Raw genomic sequence first — 16,391 nt, forward strand, 5'->3', positions numbered from 1 at the left:
TGGGTATTTCTTTCTCTGTTGCAATTGTAACCAGGAACACGCAACTCACTCTTCCTGGTACCGTGACCAGCTTCCATGTGGTCTTGCTGGGAGATATCTGCTTCTTCGTGGTCCCGCAATTGAGGCTAAACCTTGCTGGCCTATCCCTCCAGTCTCAGCGAGTGATGATGAGAAACATCTGCGGTACCTCATGGCTCTGCAGCATGTGTTCTGTATAAGACCTTCGTGTAATGATTGGCAGATATAGTTAACTGCCTGCACTGCATCTTTTCAACAGTCATCTCTTTCTTTCTTTTTCTATTGCCCTCTTTCTGCATGGCTTTGGCACCTGTACAAATCCCGCTTCTTGGTGCCACGTTTGGGGTAATTCTCGTCGGGGCCATTCTTTCTGCTATGTGAGTTTCAACTCCGTCGGTCGACGGCCAACTGACGCACCACTGTGTATAGGCTATTCGGGGTGTCTAATCTTCAATCGCTCTGGTACTTCAAACAGTATCCAAATGACTGGTGGTTTTATCGAGTCGCCGTGCGTGCTTTGTATGTTTGTGCTTTCAAATGAAGTCTAAGGAATTTATTGAACAGGTTGCGGTCATTTGGTTAGCCGCCCGGGGTTCTAATTGACCTGAAACGTCTTCCTGATAACAAAGGACAGGATCCTAGATACATTAGATGTCGCGATTAGCACTCACGCGCTGTATTTCCTTCTCGTTGAGACTCGGATAGTGGGCAGGTTCCTCACTATGGATCAGCTTGAAATCATTTGGTACGCTATATGTTTGCTGCATTGTTTAACTGATTTTATCTGGCATGAAAGGAGCTGCAAAGTTTGTATTGTGATTGTAACGTTGAGACTGGTGGTTAACTTCTCGTCGACAGTTGCATATTCTTCTTGGAGTGCGTATTCTACCATATTGAGCCCAGTAGACGAAACTAACTTGTCATACTTCTCAGACTTTTTCAAAGTAGCTGTTCAAGTGTGCGTTACGTCAAAAATCTTAATTGCTTCATTGACTTGAAAGCTCGTCCCTGGTAGTGTATATGCAGTGCGGCTTTGGAAAGGTTTTTCATTGCTTCTTTGCCCTGACTCTTTGCTAACATTTACCGATATCCAGTCGGACAACACTTTCATAAAATCGTACCCTGGCTCGTTGTATGCTCATCTCACCGATTATCAACTGTTCGTTCATGCACCTTTCTCTTGTAGGTTCTCATTACTGCGTGCAATGCCGGTACGTGAACCTCGTATACCTTAGGGTTACATTGTTTCTGCAGCTATTATTTTCCATTCACTTCTTTAGGAACCGGAATATGTAAGTTCGGACTTCTCTTGCTCGCCCACGAGTGTCTCATATCCTCCTCCTCATCAGATCTAGTTCACGGAACGTAAGTCCAAGTTTGACGCTGCATATTTTCAAGGTCCAAGACACTTTCCACAGTTACGAGATCTCCGGCTTCTCCGAAGTCCCCACCATCAGAGTGAGCACATATCAATCACCATTTGGCTCGTATCTTATCTGATGTAGACTCCAATCATCGTGTTGTTCTCGACGAGTACAGCAGTTGATTTTATCATCGCCATCGCCATGTGTTACTATCTGAACAGAAGCAGGGCAGCTTCGATGTTCCCTAAGTCCGTAATCTAGCCAGTTCCTCTCTCAGGTTATGGCATTGATATCATGTAAACTCAGCACCATTGCGATGCTGGTTGCGCTGATGCGGCTGATTTGATATCTGGGCTGGTTACGAGGTGAATGTCAATCTTGGTACCCTTGCGACTGGCTCACAGTGGTACGCAGCATGTGCTCTACAGCTGTTCTTATAACGGTATTCCAATCACTATGTGCAATAGAATCTCAAGCTCATGGCCGACACAGTTTCTCGTTTGGCCCAATACACTCATATTCATTGGGATCGATTTCATGCTGCCAAGATGTCAGTCCTTCATCGTAGACCCACGAATTTGACACATTTATTATTTGCAGTGTTTATCAACTCTTTGTTAGCAATGTGTGTATCAAGCGCCATCATCGGGGACTCTCTGGTCACTTACTCCAGTGCCTAGGCTCAACGCACGAAAGGAACTCCGAAAGATTCAAGGCTCTCAGTTTTTGGAACCGAACGGTGACTCTCAGCTGAGACTTAAATCTAGATGCGAGTGCAATGGAGGAACGGAGATGGTATGCGGATCGCACACTCATTCAACGGCAACTGACAGACAGACTGCTAGCCCATCGTTATATCTATGAGGATTGAGTCGGAATCGGTTTAAACGTAAAATTGGGTTCAAACGTCTTACTATTGCAATGATTTGTAACATGCAAGCTGCTACACATAACAAAGGTGTTCTACACTAGGCCGATGTATCGTAGTAGGATATTATTGGAAACTTATTCCTTTCCTCGCCATCCACTTGCTGCAGTCCCGAATTCGAGCCAAGCTGGTTCTTCATAAGCCCTGGATTCCATAAGGGTGATTTTCCCCTCGGTATCTCGCTCCAAGCCTATGGTTATCTGATTAGCCCACGAAACTGTTTGTAGAGTCTTTATGAGTGCTCCGCATCTCTTGGCTATCTGACCCGTAGCATCGATGTCGATTTCGATAAGAAAGTGGACGCGAGCTAAACGAGGCGCTTCTGCCAGGTCAAATATCATGGTAAACTAATGAAAATTAAAACCTGTATAATTGGGTTTAATGATAGGAACCTACCTCATCGCCACTGCATGGCAGGAATAGTATCTCCTCTAGAGAACGGAATTCAGTCAGGTGAGAGAGAGCTGGCACATGTCCGCGCATCCAAAGAGCATCCCAGCGCGTTCCAAACCACAACGTTTTGAGCTTTCCAGTAGAAATCTTGTCAAGGATATAGTTTATATATGGCTTGCGTAGTGGAACTAATATGAGGAGCACTTCCAGATTGGGCAAAGATCCTTTAGGGGGCATCCATATGGCCTATGAATGATTGTGAGGAAAACAGAGTTAGCTAACGGTACGTACTGCGAACCAGCTGGCCACATCGTCGGCAGTACCAGTGCTCCGAAAATGATGGCTCTGTCGTTGGGCATGTCCATCGAAGATCGAGATGAGTCAAGAGATGTTGCTGCGATTCTGAAAGGGAGGAGATTCCATACAAAGTTCGCATGATCGTGGAATCAAAGGGAGTCCCTCGTGCCTCGATTATCTGCACGCCATCAACACGCGCATGTTCCAAAATGGAGCGACTGTAGATACGTTCAAACTTGACATACTTTAGAAAAGGCCGCGAGTAGTCCAAAGAGAAGGCATTAATGTTTAGCGAACACGCTGAGATAGAAAAACTTTCGAGCGCTGGCATTTTGAGGATGATCGGGACGATAATATTGGATAAACAGTTGCAGTTATGATTGTAGTGGTCATATTCGCATTCGACTGATGCATGAGTGACACCGACGAAACGAGGGAGCTGCTCTAGTAGGATTCTGGATATTTTGATGTCTGGGAAGCCACTGCAGCGAAATGAGATAGACCTGACTGAGTCGCGGCGGTTTTCATCGGAATAGGACAGAGCAAAAGTTAGAATAGAAGCTATGGCTCTCAGGAAGGGGTAAGGAGAGGGCGATGTTTATCTCTTGAAACGTTAAAGGACGGGCAATTGTAAGAAGGGTATAATTTCCAACAAGGGCCGAAGCTAGTGCTTCCTGCCATCCGTTTGTTTCCTCTTGCAACCCATTTGCAAGTTGCAAATAGGCAGGACATCACTGAAGGAGACCTAATCCAATATCATGAAGCCTTTCAACACCCACTCTGATAGAGCACTCGTTAATGCGTGCAGTGCCTGAGTTCAATCCCAGTCAGAGAATAGTATATTGAAGATTGAGGTTTTTTTTTTTTGCCTTGCGGATGAGTCCTACAACCGTTTACAATTCTCACCCATCCGCAAAATGTGGTATCAACACCATGTATCGAATTAGAACTGCCTGTCTCAGTTGGTAAATCACCTGGAGAGCGGGTATAAACTATGACGATAAAGCTATTGTTATGATTCCTTTTCTCATGCATAAATCTCCATGATGAGAACGCAGTGGTGTACGAGAACCCAGCCTGATTACAAAGAAGGTCAACGAGCCGCCAAAAAAAGATGAAGCGCACTGACCCAAATATGTCTCCATTCCAGTTTGTATTGAGGCTTGACTATCGACCCGCCCAACACAACCGCCAGGCCCGGGTGTACACTATTCTGCGGCATTTAACCAGTGACTCGGAGTTAGGAGTTGGTAGTAGCTAGCATTCGCTTGTTAGTCCTCTCTTCGAACTAACAAATCAAACAAAACGTACCTGCACAGATGCCCCCATGCTACGATTCCGCCATTTTCTCCACCCAGGAGGACAAGGCTGATCTGGACGCACGGTACAGAGACAGTGCCATTTCCCGCATGGACAGGTCAGCACGATCCCAATGAACGGTAGCTAACACGAAGATGGGAACAATCTGTTCTCTTCTCCAACGACTTGTAAATCACGCTACGGACAAAAGGTTGGTAGTCGCATGAGGACGCGTGTTATTAGGAGCGAACAGATTCCGTATGTTCGAAGAACCACAAACCAGATACAAGTCGTCCAACTGCTACCTCCAGGTCGCGCCATCACGCGCACGTCTCTCCATGAAGATGGTGTGTGAGTGGGTGGTAAGGTCGGGAGAAAGCAAGGGGAGAGTGACCATGTTGAGGGCGATGAGTTCCCAAAATGGTGACAGTCACGTCTCTTTCACCCGCACGGTTTTGGCACCGACATTCACAGGATACCAAAACGAACGAACTAGTGTCTGTACCAGGAAAGGGTGGGTGATTGCAAAAATCCTGCCTACCCCAAAGTGAACGAAACTCGTGAGACCATTCTCAAGCCTATAAGCTCCAATAGGACATCGATTAACACGCCCACACGGACGAAAACTGGGTTCGACTCCCAATCAGAGCATATTATGCAACACGTAACCTTTTTTCCCTTCCTGCAAGGTCTACCATCTACGTGCAGTAGGATTGCGTATTGCGGAACAAGGAGATCATGCACATGTTTGCAAGAGACAACTATTAATATTGTACTCATTCTCTAGCCAAGATAACACCAGGGGTTCAACTCCCACTTGGGACGTACCAAGGTACCTGATGATGACTACAATACAAGGAAGCGCGTGGAGTGTACGATCCCGATGAGTGATCTATAGTGAAGGTGTGTGTTCTCGAGGGTGCCAAGGTCCTTTTTCGTGAGGGCGATGTGGATGAGGACACGACGGCATGAGAAGGAAGACACTGAAACCACTAAACAACTCGGACCTGCCCTTTGCTTAGAAGACATATCAGGTCCCACCCTTGAGCACGTCTTCTCATGGAACCTGCTGGCTCGTCGAAATGATGGATGCTCTGAACTTGGTATCAGAACCATCCCTGAGTCGTCTCTTCTCGTAAATGGCATAGAGACATATAACGGATTTAATTTGACACGAGTGTTGAGGATGATGATGAAGAGGGCCCGAGATACGCTAGCCATCTTCAACTGATCTTGATATTAGTTTGGACCTATACTGGAGAAAAAGGAGGGAAGGCAAAGAATCCATGGTATTAGCTAGTAACGGATCGGTCAGTCTAATCCACCAAGCGGAGGACGATATACTCACATGGGGATTCTATCTCCTCTGACTACCCATAGAGCGAAGTCTTGAATCAAAAGAGAAGGGGTGTCGGCTGCGAAGCGGGACTGGGATGGTAGCGAGCATCTCCTTGCACACGGATGAGCATGAGTTCCCGTGGCAATTTCGAATCACTCAACTGCGCAACTGGCTTTCCCTCCTATCCTTCCATGGACCATCATATTTCCAGGCTCCTTGTCCTCCGTGTATTGGAGCCATCTCGCCATCCAAGCGCTACTGGGCATTGGTAGTGGCTAGCACTCGCTCATTAGTCCTTTGCCGAGTCGCGTGCACATGCGACTTGGAGCACCCTACGCCATGATCCCGTCACCGAGGTTGGTTGCATGTCTTCCAGAGGGTACGCGATCGGCAGCTGGCCTGGAACACACGAAGATGGGAATGACCCGCTCCTCTCCAACGATCTGCAAATCATGATATGGACAAGGTCTGGATGCGTGTTATGAAGAGCGAGTGGTCAAGGACAGAGTACGATTCCATATGCTCGTCCGACAGCGAACTGGATCCAGATAGCCCAACTGCAACGCCGGCAATGACGTCGATCATGTTGAGGCGGAGGAGCGAGGCGAGTTCCCAAAATGGCAGTCGTGTCTCTTCGCTTCGTGGATGAGTTGGTGTCTGTGCCAGGAGGAGGAAACCATCAATCGCCAAAAAACCTGCGTGCCTGCGAGCATGGAGAACGACAAGCGCCAATTCTGGAGGAGACACTGTCGATGGATACGCATGCCAGGTGGGAGGCGGAGGAGCGAAGAAGACGGCCGGATTTGGATTGGCATTGCACACATCTTTCTCTGTGCTCTCCACCCCATTGCCTGGACAAAAATCCTTCGCCGATAGCCCTACCGACACCCTGTTACAGTGGCAGACCGGAACTGCTGGGTGATAATGGAGTAGGGTAGGATTCTAAGGATGTCAGCCCGGGGAGGATAGCCCCTCCAGTACAAGATATGGTGGTCTGATTCGTCTGAAGAGGTGCACAAATCGAGATGAGGATCGATATGGACTTGTCTGAAGGTTGTTGGTTCTGCGCGCGTGGGTCTTTAGGTCAGCCTCCTCATGCATCTCTCCACTGAGCCGGCACGCCACACCACAGAAAAAGCGTAAAATATATGAACATGTATATACCAAAATCACTGTTGAGAAAGCTCATCGAAGAGATGAATGGTACTGACCTAAAGTCCCACGTGCCAGCCCGAAATTTGCACGCACCCTCCATACCGACCCTCATCTCGATTTGATACTCGACGATCATCGTAGTCGACGCCAGCCATCGTCTCGCATGGAGGGACTTATCCTCCCCGTGCGTGGACAGTCGACCATACACCGTTCCGAGCGACTGGCACAGAGACGATGTAAAAAGCGCGATGTGGACGAACGACTCGCCTACTAAGCGCGAGAAAGGGGTGTCAAAGCTGACCTCTCCTTCAGTCTAAAGCTGATGGCCTCTCCATTCGCGTACACGATGTCGGAACGTGGGTTGTTGAGGGTGAGCAGAAGAGTGGTGCGAAGGATATTCGACGAATCACGAGTGAATTTGGTGTAGACGCGAGAGGCCATGGCGCACGGAGGTTCCACGACCCCTCCCAATCAGCATACACCGTCTCTCCACGAGACCTGCCACTCGTAAATCCACCAACAACGCCTCTCTCTCAGGATTGGTGCATCTCCGACGTCTTCCACGCACTTGGGCGACTGGCAGCTTTCCCCTCTCCTCCGTTCGATTTGGTGTTGGGAATTTGGAGAGGATCATTGAATCGCGCTGTTGATTATGACGATAGGGTGCAGGGGGCTGGTTTGTGGAACAGGGTAAGCTGGAATGAGAGTGCATACACGCGTGAGGTTTGTGCTGAGAGAGAGAATGGAACGGGTGAAGGTGAATCGCCTAATCAGGTCTTTTCATTTCGTTGTATACAGCGCCTGCAGGGAAGGTCTCTCCGTGACCGTCCATCTTTATACCTCATAACTCTCCTCGTGCACCTGAAGCTGATATCAGAAAAAAAGTCAGAGTAAGCTCACAGGAGAGACAAAGAGTACCAGTACTGACCTAAAGTCCTGCCAGCCCGAAACCAGCATCCTACCTCCAGAGTCCGAGTCCACAACGACCTTCAGCAGCGTACACAGTCGACGCCAGCCATCCTTCAGCGCTAGCATCGGCAGTAAAATGAGTGGGGCTAGCGTTCATTCATTAGTGCTCCCTTCAAACCTCCGAGTCAAACACACGCACCTTGCACGGACATCTTCAGAATCCTACTCCGTTATCACGGCGCACTCCCGATATCTGACGCTGGCAAAAACAGAGCGACGCCTCTGCTACAAACAGAAGCCATACAAGAACGAACGTATCGTCTCCCGTTTGAGCAACTGGCTGTAAATAGCAACGTCGTCCCCAGGAAAACTGCACGAACCCAACTTGGCGCCGAAGGAGGGATACGAATGGCGCTCGCCTAGCGCAGGAAAGGGATGTTGAAACTGCGCTCCTGTTCGTCTAAACGACTCTCGAAGCCAAAGACCCCTCTCAGAGCATGCTCAGCCATGACGCGACGCACAGAGACTCCACGCCCAGTCCAAATTTATCCAATTCTCTTCTCTCTTCCAGGCCACCCATACGCCGTCTAGCTCGCGTGTTCATCAACTGCTTTTCTCCAAAATCGATGCTTGTCGTTTTCTGGCATACTGGTTTTTTTTGGATCCTTCCTCTCGGTACAGTTCGTCCCTCTTTGGCATCCGAGTCTTGTCAACGTTGGTGCTGAAATCGTGGTGGTGTCACAGGCTGGTTGATGAACGTAACGGGGCAGAAGTGAAAGAGACGCGATGTGACTACCATTTTGGGAACTCATCTCGTTCCTCCGCCTCGACGTCATCGCGCACCACTCTCCCCTGCTATCTTCTAACCCTACCATCCTCAAAACACCACCCACTCAATGTATGCTTTGATAGTAGGAGCCGGCATTGCAGTTGGGCTATCTGGATCCAGTTCGTGGTCAGACGAACACGTACTCCGTCCTCTAAATGTCGATGACCGCCACTTGCTCTCGATAACACGCGTCCAGACCTTGTCCATAGCGTGGTTTGCAGGCCGTGAATCAGGATTCAGGATCCCGTACTAGTCGGTCACCCTCTGGAAGACATGCGACCGTCCAGATCAACCTCGGTGACGTGATCATGGCGTAGGGTGCTCTGAGTCGTGCGTGCACGCGACTCGGCAAAGAACTAATGAGCAAACGCTAGCTACCACAAATGCCCGGTACCAGCGACAGTGCTTGGATGGCGAGATGGCTCCAATACCCGGAGGACAAGGAGCTTAGCAATACGATGGTCCACGGGAGAATGCATGGTTGGGAGGGAAAGCCAGTCGCGCGGTTGAGAGGGTAGCATGTTTAACTTTAGAGCACCCAATGCATGTCGTTCGGGATCAATCGCTGTCGTGTCATTGCAAGTCCGAAGCTTCATTCTCACCCCGTCAACATTGGTGACCCGGGAACTCATGCTCACCGTACATGATGAGGAGATGCTCGCTATCATCCCAGCTCCGTTTCGCAGCTGATACCCCTTCTCTTTTGGTTCAAGATTTCGCTCTATGGGTAGTCAGAGGAGATAGAGTCTCCATGTGAGTATATCGTTCTCCACTTATTGGATTAGGCAGACGGGACCGTTACTAGCTAATACCGTAGATTCTTCGCCTTCCCTCCTTTCTCTCCAGCCTAGGTCCAAAACAGTAATCGGACTCGGAGTCCAGACAAATACGTTCTGAGCGGAAGTCGAACCCACATGTTCCTGCATCAATCAACAGAGCAGGGAGGAAAGGAGTTGGGAGGTACGCTCCATTCGACTTGGCTCTGGAATGTGATTCACAGGTTCCCATGCAGGAGACCCCATATACGTCACTTGCCCAAATTCATCTCACGGACGCATTGAAAGAGAGGTTCATGCTCAAGGTTTGATATGATATCTTGACCTGCACGGGAAGAAGAAAAGAGCGTGTTTTGTGAGCTCTTGTGCTCGTTTATCGTTTGCATAGGATCGCGGTCTTGTGAGTCCAATTTTAAGAAAAAGACGTTCGCTCACACATGGAGAGATGGTGTGTACCTTGACGGTGGGACCCTGGCATCGCAATTGGGCTATTTGAATTCTCTCCTGCCACCCTCCAAGTCGATAACACGCGTTCCTCGTCCTTGTGATAAAGGGGAGCGGGCATTTCTCATCTTCATGTAGTCGCTGTTCAGTGTTCGTCAAGATTCCGCCGACTTTAGTTCAACATGCAGTTGTCGTTGGAAATAACATTATCTTTGTATTGATTGCTTGCCTTCTGGAAGGATGTGTGGCCAGAGGATTGGAAATAGTTGTATGGAGACATACCTGAGTCAGTATTCGTCGTCTCTCCTTGATGAACCTATTCTGACCTTTTTTTTTCGCTATCAGGATGGGTTCTCGCGCGTGCATCTCTACGTTCTCATCACATGGAGAGTAATAACAGAGGTTTACGCCGACTCGGGCCGCAACGGCTTACCTACCAGAAGGTGTCCTAAATCCTAATTTACGTGGTGCCATTTCTCCACATTGATATCATTTCACAGGTGGATGAGAAACGATTTAGGACTCAGTACATCTTACTGTCTTATTCTCTGACTTGGGGGTCGAACCTAGTATACATACGCATCAACGAGTGATGTTGGAAGGCTAGGGATATAAGACAAGTCGGTGGTAAGTTTCTCGCCTTGTTCATTTAAACGAACGGACGACAAAACGCACTAGCTGATTCTCATGCTTCTGCCGGAGCAAGAGGCAAAACACAAACAAGATTTCATCTGCTATTGTCTTTCATCGGGAATTGAACCCGGACCGAACCTGTATAATGGGTACTCCAAGCTGAGACACGAGTTGCAAGTGTACCAGCTAGGGGAAAGGTACTGGACAGGGGATACTTGGCTTTCTTCCTGCTTGGGCTGGAACCGAACGTCGACCAGTTACCTCTCGCGCGTGTTGAGAGACAAAAGCAAAAATTCCCACACACGTACGTTTAATTCTCTGACAGGGAGTCAAACCCTCTCGTACCCGCACCCATAATCCAGCCACATAGGAAAACTTTGCTAGCTCTGTTCGTCAGCCAACGCTCCCTGACTCGCTTATCTCTGAATCTATGATGTTGAACAAAGCGTGAATGCGTGGAGTTTGGGGGGACAAGGGCCCTGAGAGAGAGACACGGCCCACCGTTCACGAGTGAAGAAGGGTAATGGCCTGACTCGACTTTCTTCATTCGGCTATGGTGTACAGGGAAATGATGTACTTTGCCTCGTTAAAGACGCAACATCGGCTTTCATAACTCTCTTCATCGTGCTGATACCAGATAAAAGTCAGAATAAGCTCATCGGACATATGAAGGGTACTGACCTCGACAAGCCCAGCGCATACGGAATCATCGACCAAAACAAGCAGGCTACCCTCAGAGCCCAAGCCCATTCCGATCTTCATCTCAATTCAAGCATACACTACTCGACGGCCTTGCTCGTTTATCGACATCGGCAAGGTACATAGTCGGCGCCAGCCGTCCTTTGAACTGGCATAAAAATGTGTCGAGCTAGCACTCATTAGCGCTCTCTTCATACCCGCCGAGTTAAAAACGCGTACCTTGCGGTGAAAACAGTCCTGCGATCGGGGTCCTGTCCGGTTAGCCAAATTCATCCAGAAGGACGACGCAGTCTCCGCCGAAAACAGCTGCTATAGACGATACCGATAGCCAGTCTGCATGAGCGGTGCTTTCAGGATAGTAGGGCTGAGGGAGAGTGGCCAGTGAAGCTAAGGATCACGTTGAGGCGGAGGAACGAGGCGAGTTCCCAAAATAGCAGTCACGTCGCGTCTCTTTCACCCGCATGTCACTCAACCACCCGTTGATACCATCATGATTTTGGCTCTAGCGTTCATATAAGATATCAAGCAGGGACGAACTCCTATCGCGAAGACGGTCTCGCCTTCAATAACCCACGTTTCCTACCGACAACCACGTACTCGCATTTCGAATCGAACGGGACCGTCTCTTGCTTATCAAGTTCGGTGCCAAGTTGGTTTTACTAGGGACGACATTGCTTTTTGTGCCAGTCGCTCGCTTGATGGAAGAATATCCTAGAAAAATGCATCAGAGGGTGGTGTGTGTTTTGATGGTGGGACCCGGCGTTGCAGTTGGACGACTTGGATCCGGTTCGCGGTTGGACGAACATACGGAATCGTACCCCCTCCTCCGAATGTAAATGTCCGCCGCTCGCTCTCGCTAACAGTGACCCGCGCCTCAGCGCTGCTACCAACCTTGTCCATAGCGTGATTTGCAGGACGTTGCAGAGGAGCGAGTCTCTGTTCGAGTCGCTCGCCCTCAAGAATGACGTTCTCCTGCGGCCGTCCGGATCAACCTCGTCCTGCTGGGTGAAGAACACGGCGGGGTCATAGCATGGGGCATCTGTCTCCGTACGTTCATCACACTTGGAGGGTCGAAGAGAAGACTAATGAGCGATTGCTAGGTACTACCAATGCCCAAAGTACGACTTTCCCTCCCAGTCCCTGGTCCAATGCCATCGGATAGTGCGTGCGCAGAAGAGTGGAAATGATTAGCGTTGAGGAACAAAACGGAATGGAGACATACTAGGGTGAGTACGCTTCCGTCTCTGGATGACTTGCTAACCTTCTTTGCTATCAGGGGGGTAGTCGTGTACCATTACGTTCTCATTATGCGATGCCACGCAGAAAGATGCGCACCAAAGAGGGGGTAGGGTAATAGTAGTATAGTTTACGCCGAATCGGCGAATTACCTACCAGGCAGGCGTTCTAATCTACATCGTGCCATCTCTCCGTTCTACGGGTGGACAAGAAACCATTGTCCCGGGACGACGGACTCATCGACATGCGTAAGGGGAAAAAAGCTACGTCTAGACTTCGTACCTTCTCTTATTCTCTGGCTGGGGATCGAACCCAGCATACGCATGCGCATTAACGAGTGCTTCATCAGAGTGATGTTGGAATCCAGAGTATGATCGTAATATACCATGCCGCCGGCAGTAGGTTTTCTTGTCCTGGTCATTTGCCTTTGTACGCAAGAGGACTAGCTGATCCTCGAGAGAGGAAAAAAAACTGGCACGCTTTTCTTCATCTTCATTGTCTTCCACCGGGAGTCGAACCCGAACTCAAGGTCTAAGTGTAATGTGTACTCCAAGTCGAGACACTTAAGGGATGTGTAGCTACCACTAGGTTCCCAAAGCGAGTCTCGTCTTTCCAACCCAGCAACTCAGCTGCCCTCAATCCGAGTCGCACCCTGAGGAATACAGAGAGGCAGCCAAGTTTGGAGTCGAACGTGTCTGACAATCCCATCCAGTCATTTGTAGAGGTTCGGACATAGATAATGCTTGAGAGGCCTCTTTGCATTGAACCCGTCCTGAGTCAAGACTCAAGACTCAAACTGCAAGTTAAGAAAGGTGTTACTCCCCCCCCCCCCTCCTTCTCTGGAGGTTTCGTGCGCATTGCGCAACCCTAGCGCTGCTTTGGCCCCAGGCGGCCGCCCAAGTCAAGATCAAGATAACATCAAAAAACATTAGTATAGCCACCAATCTCATCTCTCTGACTGGGAGTCGAACCTAGCTTTTGCGCGACCAAACTCTAAGCATCATGAAGATGACAGGCACGTGTACTAACCGATATACTATCAGAGATGCTGCAAATGGGTTTCAATAAGATTTAGAACCCACAGATATTTCACATAATTCTTACCTTCAACTAGTGCTGCCTCCCAACTCGGTATTTACTTCCTCAAGGGGTTAATGAAGATGTGGTAGTCCTCCATTCTCGAGAGCTTCCATGGTGGGAACAGAAACGGAAGGGCAGTCAGTGTGGTTTTCAGTTCATGGTTGGAAAAGGAGGACATTGAATACGTACTTGGCGGGTACGTGCATCTGGTTTGATAACTGGACAATTGCTGAGACTATGGAATAATAGCACCTTTTCTGTCTTCCATTCCCTCTGATCTTATGCTCTTTGCCTCCATATGCCTGAAGGGAGGGAACACGTACAAATAACACCAGGACTATGATCGCGACCTCGTTCCTTGTTATATGCCCTCCCTGAGCTGCCAAATCGCCATCGTCAGGAACATATTACTTCAATCATATCAGATGGAAAGGCGACAGTTAGCATATGAACACTGCCAGAAACGCAGACTTTGTACACGTCAGCTCAAGACGATTTTCGTTGTCACGCTCCACTGTAGAGAAGACCAGACGTCAGCGATACCTGTTCTTTGTGTATACCCGGGCTTCTCTGCCTGTTCATTTCTAGCCTTAGATAACAGGTGGATGTTTCCCACTTTCCATTGCTACCAGCTCAATGCCTACGGGTCGCTTCCGATGAGGAGAGGCCAGTGGGAATGTGCTGTTGAAGATGTTGCAGAAATCGGTTGTTCTGGACCAGCTAAACATAGAGTTGTCAGGCAGACGGTTTATGAAGAAGAGCAACACATGTTCATGGAAGGTAAGGTATGTGTTCCGTTGTGCAGAACGATCATTTATGGTTACTCTCGCAGCTTTTTAATACCCCGTCTTTTTCTAGATCGATATGTGGCATTGCATACTGTAACGTGCTCCTCTCTCTCAACACCTTATCCCGGATCCTTAGTTGCAAAGCACCATCAAGCATTGGACTTTGGTATGTAGACGGCTCTGACTGCTGGCATGTTTACAATACTCGGCCGACAAAATTGGCGTTCTTCATCTAATTTAAAACTGTCTTCCATTAATTGATTTCTATTATCAGCATACAATTGTATCACCTCCTTGAGCGGTACGAACAATCTTTTCTCCTTGATGATCCACCTGGATGGAATACACGTCAACGGGGAAGGAAAGTAGACTACCCGATGCCCGCTCCCTGATTATCCTCGTCTCTTTGCTGGTTTGCGGACGTGCCAGACATCGTTTCTACTCAATCTTACTGGAACCGCACATCTGTTTTGTCTTTGCCTTTGATACTTCTCACAGGGAAGGACGAACGGCTCCGAGTTTGATGGCCCTTGGTCGTTCTCTTCCACGTTCATTCCGGTTTTCCTGTTCTCCCGTAAAAGCTTGTTGGAAGTTTCTATCTTGGGAATAAGCGACTTTCGACAAGCCTGGTACGGTAAATGTTTGTTCGTGATATTAATCCATCCCCGTTACGTTGGCTGAAAGAGAGAACTTGACAGAGATGACACGGAAGGAATCACCCGGCGTGCTCCTCGGTACTAACTGGTTCCGAGTCCTATGAATATAGGTATCGGTTATTATGCCAGTTTGGATTATCGTGGGAAAATCTATTCGAGGTATCAAACCTTATCGGGTTTTGCCGACTCGCCCACCTGGCCTTACCGTGGGAATATTTCTATTCAATGCCGTCTTTATCCGCTTGCCTGACCCGTTACTTTCCGTTTTGCTTCCACTGTTTCACATACTCGCTTTCTTCCTCTTCCGCCCGGTTTCTTTCTTTCTTTCTTCTCATTCGACTTTCATTTTTTGCTTTCTTTTTCCGTCTTTCTCTCTTATATTCTCGTCATTTCTTTCTATTCTTCCTCATCGCCCCATAAATCAGCTCGTTCGTCATCTCTACTTCGTCTATTTCCACGTAGCTTACTCTGTCATTCCAATATCTCTTTCTTTCTCTCCTTCGAAATGTGCCTCCGCCTCCGCCTTTTCCCCTTCTGCTCTGTACCTTACCGTCTCTCTCCTGTGCTTGCCTCCCATCTCTATCTCTTCCTCTTCGTACTCGAACCCGATTCGTCGTTTCATCTTCGGCGTGCGTTGTGGGTCCTTGTCACTCGCAACACTCTTGTTCTTCGCAGTGTTCTGAAATAATGTTAATTTGTGTGTTTATTTGTTCATTGCTCGTGGCTTACCGCAGTGTGGTCGCAATATCATTTTCATCCTTATGTGGTCTCCTCAGCACTTCACGAATACGACGGAGCATCGCGCTTCCACTATGTCGCCTATCCTGAACATATGTGGCCTCGGTTGGCTGGTATTGTTTATTATGGAGCACGACACTTCACCGCGCGATTTGTAGATGCAGAGAACCAAGTATGGTTTAACGACGGCATTGCATTAGGTAGACATTCGCTACATGAAGGTCATATTGACGACGTCAACATGATGTGAGACAAGACGGGCAAAGACCGTGACATGTTCATATACAGGCAGGCCAATATATGAAAACTGGTGTGCCCGACGGAAAGAAAATTCATAGGATTCGGACACGCCACGCAGATGCGTTGGCCCTCACCCCACTAGTACTTTGGATCAACCACAGACCGAACTGTTAGGCGCGGATGATATACTCTGGAATGGAGGATAACAACAAGAGTACTGTGTGCCCGTGGGTGCGGTGAAGCTGACTTCTGCTATGCAACTTCTCATTTCGATGTACGTGCATGCCCACATTGATTGTCTGTAAAACAAGCACCGGCTGTTTCTGCGCCGGAATCTCAAGCCGAAAAGAGGGGGGAGGCTAGAGGTCAGTGCGCTATTCTATGTTCTCACCGATCAGATGTGTAGCTGGGTCCCATCCTAGTACATCATTTCATCTTGGTTTAATTTATCAGCATATAATCGTGCCTGGACGAAATGCCAAGTGTTCCTTTCTGAAAGATGACCTTCATCGACGCTCGAGAGCAACTGAAGGGCAAAGCGCGAACCAGAGGTAATGTGTCGTTTCCACC

The 16,391-nt window shown here is 48.6% G+C and overlaps 5 protein-coding genes and 1 non-coding gene across 6 annotated transcripts; 3 read left to right on the top strand and 3 right to left on the bottom strand.

The window, feature by feature from the left end:
- Positions 1-315: 315 nt before the first annotated feature.
- EV420DRAFT_1644163 (uncharacterized protein) lies at positions 316-2,269 on the top strand (the record flags this gene model as incomplete). The annotated part of the gene is made up of 19 exons (XM_060477609.1): positions 316-395; positions 448-526; positions 583-596; positions 653-763; positions 815-894; positions 952-976; positions 1,034-1,059; positions 1,113-1,150; positions 1,205-1,229; positions 1,299-1,310; positions 1,368-1,383; positions 1,437-1,476; positions 1,524-1,634; positions 1,689-1,747; positions 1,797-1,824; positions 1,875-1,932; positions 1,983-2,007; positions 2,063-2,177; positions 2,228-2,269. 19 exons carry the CDS (start codon positions 316-318, stop codon positions 2,267-2,269), a joined length of 984 nt encoding a protein of 327 aa, XP_060329322.1.
- On the bottom strand, positions 2,098-3,021 carry EV420DRAFT_1550841 (uncharacterized protein; the record flags this gene model as incomplete). The annotated part of the gene is made up of 3 exons (XM_060473454.1): positions 2,098-2,657; positions 2,707-2,940; positions 2,995-3,021. Coding segments are annotated over 3 exons (516 nt in total), but the record flags the coding sequence as incomplete, so codon positions are not given.
- A 2,626-nt stretch (positions 3,022-5,647) lies between these two features.
- On the bottom strand, positions 5,648-7,234 carry EV420DRAFT_1691085 (uncharacterized protein; the record flags this gene model as incomplete). The annotated part of the gene is made up of 4 exons (XM_060479341.1): positions 5,648-6,489; positions 6,545-6,580; positions 6,887-7,089; positions 7,137-7,234. 4 exons carry the CDS (start codon positions 7,232-7,234, stop codon positions 6,089-6,091), a joined length of 738 nt encoding a protein of 245 aa, XP_060329324.1. The 3' UTR covers positions 5,648-6,088.
- A 6,035-nt stretch (positions 7,235-13,269) lies between these two features.
- On the bottom strand, positions 13,270-13,365 carry EV420DRAFT_t160. Its single transcript has one exon. It is a non-coding gene; the product is annotated as a tRNA-Asp (tRNA).
- Positions 13,366-15,268: 1,903 nt separating this feature from the next.
- EV420DRAFT_1550871 (uncharacterized protein) lies at positions 15,269-15,526 on the top strand (the record flags this gene model as incomplete). The annotated part of the gene is made up of 1 exon (XM_060473455.1): positions 15,269-15,526. A coding segment is annotated over one exon (258 nt), but the record flags the coding sequence as incomplete, so codon positions are not given.
- Positions 15,527-15,655: 129 nt separating this feature from the next.
- EV420DRAFT_1550873 (uncharacterized protein) lies at positions 15,656-15,965 on the top strand. The gene is made up of 2 exons (XM_060473456.1): positions 15,656-15,816; positions 15,838-15,965. The coding sequence occupies exons 1-2, from the start codon at positions 15,676-15,678 to the stop codon at positions 15,883-15,885; spliced, it is 189 nt and encodes a 62-aa protein (XP_060329326.1). The 5' UTR covers positions 15,656-15,675; the 3' UTR covers positions 15,886-15,965.
- Positions 15,966-16,391: the final 426 nt, after the last annotated feature.

Source organism: Desarmillaria tabescens, assembly GCF_030435595.1.
Source record: "Desarmillaria tabescens strain CCBAS 213 chromosome Unknown EV420scaffold_23, whole genome shotgun sequence".
Classification (NCBI taxonomy): domain Eukaryota; kingdom Fungi; phylum Basidiomycota; class Agaricomycetes; order Agaricales; family Physalacriaceae; genus Desarmillaria; species Desarmillaria tabescens.